The sequence below is a fragment of the Papaver somniferum genome, chromosome 11 (assembly GCF_003573695.1).
Source record: "Papaver somniferum cultivar HN1 chromosome 11, ASM357369v1, whole genome shotgun sequence".
In the NCBI taxonomy this organism is placed as follows: Eukaryota; Viridiplantae; Streptophyta; class Magnoliopsida; order Ranunculales; family Papaveraceae; genus Papaver; species Papaver somniferum.
Genome location: NC_039368.1, coordinates 86,660,462 through 86,673,242, shown reverse-complemented (window position 1 = coordinate 86,673,242; position 12,781 = coordinate 86,660,462). Strand labels below are relative to the sequence as shown.

The 12,781-nt window shown below is 36.7% G+C and overlaps 1 protein-coding gene and 1 pseudogene across 5 annotated transcripts; one reads left to right on the top strand and one right to left on the bottom strand.

Moving 5' to 3' along the window:
• Positions 1 to 1,664: 1,664 nt before the first annotated feature.
• On the bottom strand, positions 1,665 to 10,398 carry LOC113321862 (acyl-CoA-binding domain-containing protein 6-like). Of its 5 annotated transcripts, none has more exons than XR_003346892.1 (17): positions 10,257 to 10,398; positions 10,039 to 10,136; positions 9,247 to 9,385; positions 8,698 to 8,726; positions 8,140 to 8,236; positions 7,998 to 8,053; positions 7,802 to 7,909; positions 7,126 to 7,182; positions 6,581 to 6,672; positions 6,090 to 6,174; positions 5,768 to 5,920; positions 5,493 to 5,590; positions 4,961 to 5,137; positions 4,751 to 4,854; positions 4,388 to 4,478; positions 3,791 to 3,903; positions 1,665 to 1,893 (listed from the first exon to the last, which is right to left on the bottom strand). XR_003346892.1 is itself a non-coding variant. In XM_026569801.1 (16 exons), exons 1-16 carry the CDS (start codon positions 10,316 to 10,318, stop codon positions 3,844 to 3,846), a joined length of 1,506 nt encoding a protein of 501 aa, XP_026425586.1. In that variant the 5' UTR covers positions 10,319 to 10,398; the 3' UTR covers positions 3,606 to 3,843. The 5 variants fall into 5 exon arrangements, 3 of the variants coding, with proteins under 3 accessions (XP_026425586.1, XP_026425587.1, XP_026425588.1); XR_003346893.1 differs by having other exon boundaries at positions 1,665 to 1,890; XM_026569801.1 differs by lacking the exon at positions 1,665 to 1,893 and having other exon boundaries at positions 3,606 to 3,903.
• Positions 1,884 to 3,401, top strand: LOC113321863 (annotated as a pseudogene).
• Positions 10,399 to 12,781: the final 2,383 nt, after the last annotated feature.

Below are 12,781 nucleotides of genomic sequence, written 5' to 3'. Positions count from 1 at the left end.
TTGTGGTTCAAAAATAATTCCGGACCACCAGATTTGATGTTTATTTCTACCGTTCTGGACCTTCTGGTCTGGTGTTTCGGAATTCAGCACATCAACATATTGAAAATGATGGGCTGTTTCAGACATCTGGAGCATCGTATTCACCCGTACCGGTCGACAATTCCAAAGACCTGGAACTTTAAATGCACTGCCATGCCGACGGTCCAAATCAGCAAGCAAGTTAAGTGGCACAACGCCAAGCACAAGTGTATGCATAATCCCATTGAGTTTGAGCCTAATTTGTGGCGGTTATGGAGAGACCATCATTTTTAGATTAACACATTGGTGCCATTCCATTCAGAAGTTTTAAATCCATCATTCAGCAACAACTAACAAGGACAAGGTAGAAATGAATTTCTTGTCTTTAGTTCGGGAAAGTGGTTTTAGGGTTGTCGCTAATTAATATCTACTGGAGTAAAAGTTTCCTTTAAAAACTAACCCAAGTTGCAAGAGCACCAACTATTCCTTACCCGACAATTATTCAATGGTGGATCATCTTCTGATTACTGTGCCAGCCATATAAGCACCCGAGTGCGTAGCCCTAGGCTGATAACAAATTAATACTACTATATACACAAGGCCAGCCAGAAAGATTAACTGCTTAAAATACCTGGCAGGGCCATCCATACGGTTCACCTAATCCAGGTCACACTAAATCTATTCCCTTTGCGTGTATTACTGTTGGTTAAAAGCAAAAGCAGTTGGCTTAAAGCATGAAACTGAAACATGCCAGATTAGGGGAAAAAAAGAAAAGAAATATTCTTACACACTGATTTCCCAAATGGGGATTCCCTCACCAAATCCTTATGACAGTGTTAGAATGACCACCGGAGAGCATTTTAAAAATAAATCATCCATAATCTCATTTCTCATTAAATATTTTACCGTTTCGTTTCTACTTCATCCTAAAATTAAAATGATAAATCCTTCGATTTTAGCTAACATTCTATTTTTCGTTTATTGAAATATATATCTGGTACCGTACTCTGCAGTCTGCATAGAAATGGTATTTTACTTTATTACCGTTGCAATAAAGTAGAATTTTATGTTCATCAACAATAAAGAAAGGTTCAATATTCATTCAGCAACCATCCTATGATATACAACCAGTTTCGATAAATAAATATACTAGCCCAAATTGAAAGGAGAAACCTTGTATGCCCTTGTGAAGCCTGTATATAAAAAGATTTAGCCAGTGGAGCAATTAAGACCCTTGTATCATAACATTTAATCCGCACTCCAAAAACCTAAGATATGTGATCGGCCGCCACAGCCATACCATCACAACCGTGTATGGAGACTCTGTATAATCACAAGAGCAACAAATGACCTTCGAGAGTCATGACTAGGGACTACACACCGAGGCTTCTAACATGATTGAATTTATTATCGGAAATTAACAACCTAAAGAAAGATCTTTGATTCCAGAACAAGTTAGCTCGGCTATCAATTAGATGCCAAACTGCACAAGTTGGAGAACACTTTCATCATAATATGCGGTCCAAAAAGTTGTGTAAGACTTTCTAAGATCGACCGTTAGGGTGTTAGTACTTAGTACAAGCAATCTAATTATTTTTTAAAAGATAATTTAAGTTTACAAGATAAACATTTGGTTAAATAAATCCGTAAAGACAAAAGGGTAAGAAGATTATGGTATTAGGTTTTAATAACGTAAAGAAACTGCAATGGTGTAAAGGGTTTAATAAGAGAAACTATCTTTAATAAACAATAAAGATGAAAGTAGAACCTCACTGGCTTTAGTAAATGGCATGTTGGTAATTTCTCACCAATTTGTTATAATAAAGAAAGTTGGACCTGATACCCTTTAAAGCTATTTCTGTTCATTATAACCTGCTACCGGAAAAATAAAAGAGAGAAAAACCCCATCATTTTTCAAATAAAGCAACAAAAGCAAACAAAAAGAGAACACAACAGATAACAAGAGAGAGTAAGAAAGAGTGGGATAGAAAGAGATTTTTGAGCAACAAGAAGAAGAAGAGAAGAGAAAATAAGGGTTTGGTTTTGGTTTTGTGTTGTTTTTTGGGGTCAGTGTTTATAGATCTATAGCTACTGGTAACTTCGGAGATGACAACAACTCTGAAGCAAGCATGGGAACATGAACAGCAGCAGCAACAACAGATTCAACTGGTTACTAATTCTAGTAAAAATAATATGAGTTACAGTGGTGGTCAAATAGAAGACAACACCACCAACAACAACAACATTAACAAAGATGAAGAAACTTCAATAGTAGCTCTTAATGTCTTTAGAGCTAGAGAAGAAGAGATCGAAAAGAAAAAAAAATTAGAAGTTAGAGAGAAAGTTACTGCTCAGTTAGGTCGTGTTGAAGAAGAAGTTAAACGTTTAGCTGGGATCCGGCATGTAAGTTTTAACAGAAACCCTCTTCTTCCTTCATTCTTTTACTCATTTCTGTAAGAAAAGAAATATCTAGGGCAAAAATGTCCAATTTTTTTTATTAACGTTAGAACCCTCATCTGGTTTCTACTTCTACTATTTAACTTGATTTTTTTCCGAATCAGTTACTGTTAATTTCCGTGATTTTTTTTCATAAACAGACAAGAATGGGTTCGAGTCTCTAGTAATGCTGGTAATAATTGTGTTTTTCTTTTTTGTTGTTTAAAAAAATTAAAAACATCATAGGAACTCGAATCACTATCTGATCCAAAAAGGAAAGAAGTAACTACTGTTAGGAAGAGGATCGATACTCTTAACAAATAATTAAAGCCACTTGAGAAGCTTTATCGGAAGAAGGTAAACAATTTTGTGTATTTACTTTTATCATCATGTTCTATTGTTCTGAGATTTGATTATCCGAGGTAGAAATTCAATTAACACCATGGGAGTGGGTCTCTGAAATGTTACAGGAGAAAGAATACAACGATGCCTTGGAATCCTTCAACCAGAAGAACAAGGAGAAATCAGGCCTAGTTTCCAGATTAATGGAGGTAATTTGATCTTTGTATTGTCGATACTCCGGATGCATCTTCACTGCATAATTTTCAATTTCTGACATATTTATTGTGCAACTTTGTCAATGTGCAATGTTCAGTTGGTAGGGGGAAGTGAAAGAGTGAGAATGAAGAGGTTGGAGGAGCTGGGCAAAAACATTGATTCCCTATGCTAAAGATGGAATGGTGTTGATAAAGAAGGCCTAGGAGATGTGAGTTTAGTTGCTGGGGTTTGTGTTATTTGGTGTATTTATGTTGTTAACTTCTATGGAAGAAAAAGATTATTGACTCGTTACGCCATCACCTTGGATTTGTTGTGTTGTTCTCCACTTGGTGAAACTGTTTCTTTTGTGAATCATATATATAAGAATTTGCTTAAAACTATATAGCATAGATCTTGCTCTTAAAATTTTATAATTCAATTGAGAGTCTGACAAAAAAAAATGGGACGAAGTAGCTTAATATAAGTTTCTAAAAGTCTGGTCTGATCTGCATTGGAACATTTATTTGGTTTCAAGCCTATGTTTTAATGAATCTCAAAGTCTGGTCTGAATGAATTCTGATTGGTGTTTATGCAATGGATTGACTGCCATTATAGAAGCAAAAAGCTGAATCATTCTTAAACTCATTCACTGCTTATAGAATTCTGGTGTTATGAAATGGTTAGAGAGAACTTATCCAGCCTGTATGGAACATTTCATTCTTTTTTGGATGAAAAGAGAAATCCTTCAGAACAAATGAACAAACAGTAAACTATTGTTTGTAGGAATGAGATTACTCACAGATGACTTGCAGTATTAATTTGTTTATTGCGAAATAGTCTGCAAGCCACTTTTCACTTAGATACAAGTCGCTTGTACTCGGTTAACAGCTTTGGAATATCACCCATGCGCAACTGAAAAACAAGAGAAACATGAGATGGAAAACAAGAGAAACATGAAAGGGAAACACAAGAATTCAGGTGCACTGCGGCAACCATAAATCACATACAGATACACAGCAGTAATTAGTTAATGTGTGGTCCATGAAAATATCTAAATATTCCCCAGGCTGTTATTTGACATCTTTCTAAACATTGTGGAGCTTTATAAATGAGGTCTTATCAAAGACATTTTCACCCCTGAGTTCACATTGGTCGAAGAAGAAGAAGAAGAAGAAGAGGAAGAGGAGGAAACAAGAGGTCCATGAAGATATAAATGAGGTATCGTCAAGACATTTTCACCCCTGAGTTTACATTGGTCGAAGAAGAAGAAGAAGAAGAAGAGGAAACAAGAGTAGGACTTTCTGGTTTTCACATGCAATGAAGCAGGAATACAACTGCATCATGAGCAGCATAAAAAAAGAATATATAGTCGTAAAAATATTTGTTAAATTTATACCTGAGATGCAGTTTTGGTGTGATAAAACTGATAAATCTCCTCTCCTAAAGTCCCAGTCTTCATAGGCGATAAATCGGATCCACCATTACCTCTGCCATAAAGAATGAAGCAGTTCCATGAGACTATGAGCTGTTATTAATTTATGTGGAGTAGTTTTAATGAACTCCAAAACAATAACAAAAATGACAACAACAGGTCACTCATTTTTCAACTCTTTACAGAACCAAGGTCTGGAAGTCTAAGACCTGTATAGAGCCCCAAGAATCACTTGAAAATTCACTTCCCTTGTACAAATATCAATATTAGGTCCCATGTTCTGAGGCAATAACTAATAAGAACCAGTATACAAACACAGATACTTACAAGTGGTGGCGGAAAATCAAACGTTTGTAGTCTCGCAGCAAGGGGCCTAGCTCTTTTAATGGTATAGACCTTGGTGTAGAACTAACCCAGTGACTACGCACTGACTGCAGAAACATCATTTTCACATAGCTATTGTCATTACTGTGACCAAAACCGCTTTATGCTGAATATATATGCGCCAAAACAATTCATAAATCATATCAAGCTTGCCTGAATAAGTGTGTCCCGTTCATGGTTGGATACTACTTCTCTGGTCAACCTTGATGCTACTTCTAGAAATTCTTTGTCATCCAATTCATCTACGATACCAAACTCAGATGAAGGTGAAACTGATATTTTCAGTCTTCTAAATAATTCTGTAATCGGAGATTCCTCATTATTGCTATCCTGCAAAAGGTTTCAGAGATATAAAGAAAAGTATGGATCTCAGGGTCAGAAACTGCCTTTTCCACTCTTGAGCATAATCAGTGTACTAAACTAAAAGGACGAAAGGGAGGCATCAGGTAATGCACAGTCTACTAATAGCCCAGAAGTACATTTTGTGGGGCAATAAAACCCATCATGGAGGTGGTCACTGGCAATAGTCTTACAATACCAGTGTCTGGTTCTTAGCCCCTCAGCAGAAAAGTTCATACATCTTTCCCACATATTATAACCGTCAAAGAATACTCTATCATCTTTACAATTTAACCAATTTGCATCGCATGCTTTAAAATCAAAGATCTCTCAGAAAACTAATTACCCTTGCCGATTGGAGTGCAACATCCTGTGCAGATCCAGTATTACTTTCTGATATATTATTTGAAGGGGGTGAAGTCAACCTTCTTGCAATTGGATCATCTGCAATAAAAAAAAAGTGAGCAGCAAAGATAGGACGTGCAGAGTGGCATAATATCTTCTAAAACTCAGCAGGTAAATCAGCAATATTATTGGAAGAATGCAGATCAGCAGATGCATTGTGCTGCAAGCTCTCACCCTCTGATTCTAAGCATGCAAGTTCAAAAATTAATCAAGTACCTTCAGGAACCAACCACCACAGCTCACCAAATGTAGATTTTCCATCAAACCCACCAAATAAAAGATAACGAGACCTGACAGCAGTCATTGTGTGGTACGCTCGAGCTAAAGGGGGTTCATTGCTGGTAGGTAAACGCTTCCATTGCACAGACACTATGCATATCAAGATTGAAGAAGGAAAAGGAAGATCAATAAACATCTTGGACGTGAAGTGCAATGAAATGAAAACGATAACGTAAAAGAGGCCTTTGATGCATAGTACTGTGGATCACGTCTAATATGCCTGAATGTGTGAATGTTGGTTGTTTGTATAAGAACTTACCTCTATCTAAGACAATGCAGTCATTGTGATAGACATCATATCGACTCAACCAACCACCAGTGCCATGCCCTCCAAATAATAAGAGCTGCAAAATACAGAACAAAAGTCCTCTTAACAATTTCAGCAGATATACAAGCAAAAGAGAGATGCAAATATTCAAAGATAGTTTTCCACTGTGAGCTCTTTTAGTTGCTTTTGACATTTAATCACATCATACATGAAAAATATATGATAGGTAGTCCTTAACTCCGCACCTTTATGTTTGTTACAAAGAAGTGACTGAAAAGGAAAGCATTTCCACTTTAGGAGATACTCAACATAAATTTGGAATAGTCAAAAACCTGCTGGTATGTAGGGATCTCACTGCTGGCAAACATCTTGATTATCCACATATAATATCTTAGTTCATCCATACATCACAATATAACAAGTTCGAACGAAGCAAAATTACAGTAAAAATGAAGATAGTACTGCTTGGGAGATTTAATTACATTATGTCCCCCAGAAGTCACTGTATGGCCACAACGGGGAGAAGGCTGTTGGCCAGGAAGCTTCAGCTGGGTCCAACCTGGTGCTTCATTCTCTTCCTTCCGCAACAAAGACAAAGCAAAAAACAGTTACTCAATACACACAAACTCAAAACACGAATAACACCCCACGAAATCATCTTTAGCAAATTAAATGCGCAGTAAGATCATTTCTGGCAAATTAAAGAAAGCACAAGAAGCAAACATACAACCTGGCCAAAAAAGTGAACACTAACAAGCATAAAAGTGTGACTCGGTCAATCAAACTGTTGAGAATGCAAATGTACAAATTGTTGGCAAATTATACAGAGGAAGACAAAGACGCGAGAATAACAACAAAAATGGACCAACAAACTCGGTGTAGTAAAGTACTATTCTAGATACAATTTCAAAACCATGTACAGAGAGCAAAATAGTTTATTAGCTTCAGACATGCGACAAGAGTGAATAGTTCAAGGAGAAAACCAATTCATATTGTTTGTCAAAAAATAAGCAGCATAAAATATTACCTCCATCAATAATACCCTTTAAAGCCCACAAGTCCCCCATGATTGGCCCGCCACCTCCTAACAAAGTTCATAAAACAGCCATCAGCTAAAGAAAAGGGACATCATTAGTGCATATGTATAAACTGAAGCCCAATTACCAGATTTTTCTGAAGAGTCCAGCTTTTGAGTCTTAGCTACTATCCTTATTGAGGATATATCACTCACATCATCATCGTCATCGTTAATATGTGTTTCCCAACTCCTCTGCACGAGGGCTTTTATCCAACTTTTCTCTAAAACTAATTTTTTCACTAATTGCTAATACTTTGTAATAAAGGACTACTTTCGTTTTACCCCTCCCAATATTTCTATAAAGGGCTACTATGACAAGAAACAAAGGTGAAGAAAATAAAACCGTTGCTCAACATCTCACTCCACTCCTACTCCTCATATCAAGACAAAATCTAAGTTCTGCATAAACATCACTTCCAAATTTCCATCATCCACATTGGGCATAAACATAACTCTCACTACTTGGAGAATATAAAATGTGAAATAAGTAACACTTGGACAGATTGCTTATTCAAAAGGTAAGGAAGAACCGGAAAAACTGATCAATGCTGAAACTACGAATACTCGACAAAAAAGTCAAAAAGGAGTGAAGCACAATAAATATATGTATACTTCAAGCAATCACCTCTACCACCAAACACAAGCAATCGCTTCTCGACCATAGTGGCTGTGTGCCCACATCTAGGTGGTGGTACAGATCCAGAAATTGATAACTCTGTCCACTCAAGTGACACTGTCCAAAGAAAAAGGTCATGCAATCGTTTAAGCAAACTCATCTAGTAGCAAGGAGAATAATTAAACTGTATAAAAAATATTTTTACTCGTGTCAAGGATATAAACATCTGACAACCACTTTTTACCATCCCAACCACCATACCTGCATTAGTTTGAAATACTTAATAAGCGACAAAGATATCAAGAACGGGATAAAACCAAATTTAGAATCATTGTCTAATTACTCACATCACAATTTTCCTATTTCCGATAGACGAAGCAGAAGCAAAATCTCTTGGGGAGGGTAAATCACCAAAACCAGTTAGTTCTGACCATTGCCAAATATCTGTAATCAATAAAGCCATGAAATGAAATACGCGAAATTCACTGTAGTTTGAGTTACAATAACATGATTAGAGTTACAATAACATAAAATTGATCGACTTAATCTGCAAAAGCCAAGATGTTCTAAAGGTCATGTGTGTGCGATACCATCACCATATTGGAATGTAGAAATATGATCCATTTATATTGGTGCATCCCAATATGGTAGGAAAAACATTCATTTGTGGGCCTAAAACCAATCAATCAATATGTGATCAGAAACTGATACATGGACTTGTTCTTAAGAAGCCACTGAATTTATGGAGGTCGACCTGCTGCCAGAAGCTTGACTTTGAATTTGAATTAGTTACATTTTTATAATGTAGTGTCCTTAATGATGCATAAACAGAATACACATGTCCTTACACCAAAACTTTACAAACATTGACTGGTCATACCAACAGAATACCAGCGTATTCTTACCTGTATCGAGCATCCAAAAGTCTCCCAACCTGAAACCAAAATACATCCATTAGCATGTACAGAACCCTATCAATTAAGCAAATTTGACAAATATAAACTTCTGAGCCTAGGACCCGCCTATAAGTAGACCAGCTTACTTGGTAGGAGTTCATCTCTAACAAAAATTCAAGTTTTGGTGTTCGTCGGCACTGGACTTTTTCATGAAGCAAGGAAAATTTCCATGATCAGGTAGAAAGCATAATCATGCCAATTTAAAAATGGATAGTCACCTTAAATACCATGTGTGTCAAGTGGAACCAATTGGATTAACAAAGAATCAAATTCTGACAAATATGTATATGATATACACATACTTTGACACGCCTAAACTCCACCGGTAGAGTTCACATGGAGATGATTCACAAGCTGATACTTGTAAACAATTTTCATAGAAAATCTGGTATTGAATCACTCCAGTCTTCGTCATAGTCCACATTTTAAAAACCTAAAATACACTTATTATATGTTACATAAATCAACACTAAACATATAGAAGCAGTACAAGCAGACCTCTTGCCAGCAGCGCGGCCACCAAAAATAAACAAATTGCAATCAATGGCTACAGCCACATGAAACGCCCGTGCACTTGGACCTATTTGCCCGTCTGACGCATTTCCGGTGCATTCTGGTTGATACCAGAAATTGCTCTCTGAAACACCACAGAAACCCAAAGGAATTCAGGAACCACATTCAGTTGGATCTCAATATCAATGCAAACTTGCTAAGTGAACAAGTATCCTTAGTTTGTGATCTTCCATGGAACGCCAACTAATTCCGCATACCGAGCTTCTCTTGATGGGCAAAGATCCTAATATTTTATTCTCAATCTAGAAAACGAAGATTGAAGCACAACTTATACAACAGGATAGCTAAATAAGAAGTTCTTGATTCTATATTTCTTATCGGATGGGTTCATAGTCTCTAATTAGGGCAATTGCTAGTGCGCAGATAACTAAAATTTTCAAAACATAACATTAGAAGCATATCCGAATCTTAGCATTTCCAACATACTGCCACCTTAAATATAAAGTGATAAAATTGGATATCCGAATCGTATCATCTCAGAATTTTTAATATTCCTGGGTCCAATAGTACATAAATCATCCAAAATGAACAGTTAAGTAATCATTTAAAAATCCAGAAATCCAATGAATATATCACGTTTATTTGATCATGCCAATTCCACATACCAAATTCATTCCGCCAATACACTTAGTTTACTGGATCCTCAGATCAAAATAAATTATCAATAAAAATCATATACAAGATAGAATATGGACTGAATTTTACGAAGAAGAATACCAGTATCGAGTACAGTAAGATCAGTGAGAAATTTCTTATCGAGTAATCCACCAAATATAACGACTTTGGATTTCCCAACATTAATTGCAGTATGACCACTGAAAATCAATCAATTCAGAATCAATTTGATAAAAATCACTTGAAATTATGAAGTAATCAATCATATAACAATAGCTTTAATAAATTGGACAAACTAAGAGAGAAAACAAGAAACTCGCCTTCGACGTTTGGGGAGTGTTCCATTGAAATCGGTTGAATCGGCTCTAACCCAGTTGTGCATTTTTCTGGACTGATTCTCTCTCTCTCTGTTGCTCTATCTCGGGCTAGTTCCGAGCTCTTTCTTGTAGCACGTGGAAAGTTGTTCGTAATCCTCATTAATAAATCCAGGCCTCCAGCTCCAGGGCACGTTAGGAATTTGAACCCACTTTTTTCTTTTCTTTTTCTATAAAGAAGATTACATTGAAAATATTGTAAAATAATGAATCTTTAGTATATTAATTAAACGAAGATGCCCATCGGGCTGGTATTAGTATAATTGTATATATATATACTGATTATAAAGAAATCAGTAACACTGTCTATTTTGTACACAGGAGACAGAGGAAGAGATGCGGCTTGTATTACCCGCTCTTTCTTAATATACATCCACTACATAATGGGACTATTTATAGCTGACTTGTACAAGACAGAAACTGACACGTATGGTGAAATGTGTCAATACAGGATTAAGCCTATTTCTTAATAGCTAAGGCTAATTAATCCTTATCCTGTTTGCGAGATAACTTTGGTAATTCTTGTTCTCTGATCGTCGGTGGATCAGCCACTACTCTCCAACGTTCTTACAACACTCCCTCTTGGATGATCCATTATTCAAAATATTGTTTGGTCCAAAACTTTGTCGGTGAAAATCCGTTGCTTCATTAAAATTTTGCCAGAAAAATCTGATTGAGATAAAAACTGGTCGAAGGAAGAAGAGAGCGAAACTGGTAGTTTTAAAGTGACGATGGTCGTCTCGAATTTTCTCTCCATATTTAGACTGTGTCAGGAGAACCATTCAGGAAAAACCTGAGCTTGTAGTGAGGTTGGTCGTCGTGAGATACTTCCTCTGTTAAGATTGCATTAGGAAAACCACTTGGGACAAAAACCTGAATGCATGCGCCAGGAAAACCATTTGGGAGAAAACTTGAGCGCCTAAAATCCATAATAAGCACTTCTCAAGAACCTTTATGGATATACATCTCCTTAGATGATGATCATCGTTCTAAGATTGTTATCTCATTAAAAACCTCGCCAGGGAAAACCCAGAGGGACAAAACCTGTACGTAGTAAAACATGAGTACCCAGAACAATGATAGATCCGTAGATGTTGCCTCGTTAAAACCTTGCCCGGGAAACCCTGAGGGACAAAAACCAGGACGAAGGAAAAAGAGTACAACATGTTGAACCGCGGATAGCAGTGGACTCGCATGCCTCGTTAAAACCTTTACAAGGAAAACCCAGTGGGACAAAACCTTGACAAAGGAAAAAGAGTACACGGCGTAATGTTCAATATGTTCATATCCATAGTCTTACATGGCTTTACTCCCCCTGATGAGAAGCCTTCTCGATTGATCATTATGCCTGGTAGTACTGCTTAGAGTTCCGATCCACCCTTTAAAGTCTTCAGCAGCTCCAGCTTCCTTTAGTTGATAAAATCAGTTTGATTTTTCCTCTGTGCAATTTCTTAATGATCTTCTGATTGTACCAGCTTTTTATTCTCAACTAGCTTTGTCTGAACAACCATAATTGATCGGAGGATAAACAAATATCCTCTAATACCAGACTTTAGCTAGGAAACTAACCTGTCAAAGATCGAAACTTAAACAGATTGATTAGCTTTTCTCTGTGGGAGACATCTAGCGATCTTTTATGCGAAAGATCAAGCTTAATGGTACCATGAAGATGAAGGGGTTTTCTTCGGACCAATGTCTCGATATTGGTGCTGGATAGAACCAGACTTACATGTTTACTATAGACCCAATATCAGGTACCTATAACATATCTCAGTTAATGTACCATTAGTTTATGTAATACAAACCACAGAATGATACATCTCCTTGGTTGAGATGTAAGCCGATCAATCTTAAAAATAAGAGATCGAATGATTAGCTTATCCATTTAAACATGTCTAAACCTTTATGGTTGACGAAATTAAAGGACTTCTAGCTACAATGCTTAATCAAATTGAGTCCTTGTTTTACCGAGATTTTCCATCTTGAACTCCTTCTTTAAGCATTTTTGTGCTTTGGAGAATTCTTCAGGAGTTCCAATCAAATAGATAGTAAATGCACAATTTATGAGCATATAAAATGGTTCACATATCCCTAGGTAATATAAGCATTCACTCAGATGATTGACCACTTTCGTCCTTATTGAGCGAACGTATATGACATGGTGATTCTGCAGATAGGTGGAAACCTGCAGTTATTTGTACTTCATACAGATTCGAAGTAACCACATCCTCTAGATGCATGTAGAGTCCTTAAAGACTGCCAGACAAATACCAAATAGGTAGTTGCATCCATAACAGGGAATATGTTTATTCGTAATCCATCTCAGCTCTTTGTGAAAGACTTTGTGCAATTAGTTGACTTTGCATTTCTCATTATGCATAAACATCCACCTGTAGCCACCAGGCGTTACATTATCGGATGTCAGAACTGCAAACACCCAACTGCGGCTAAGAATGACTCACATTATCGAG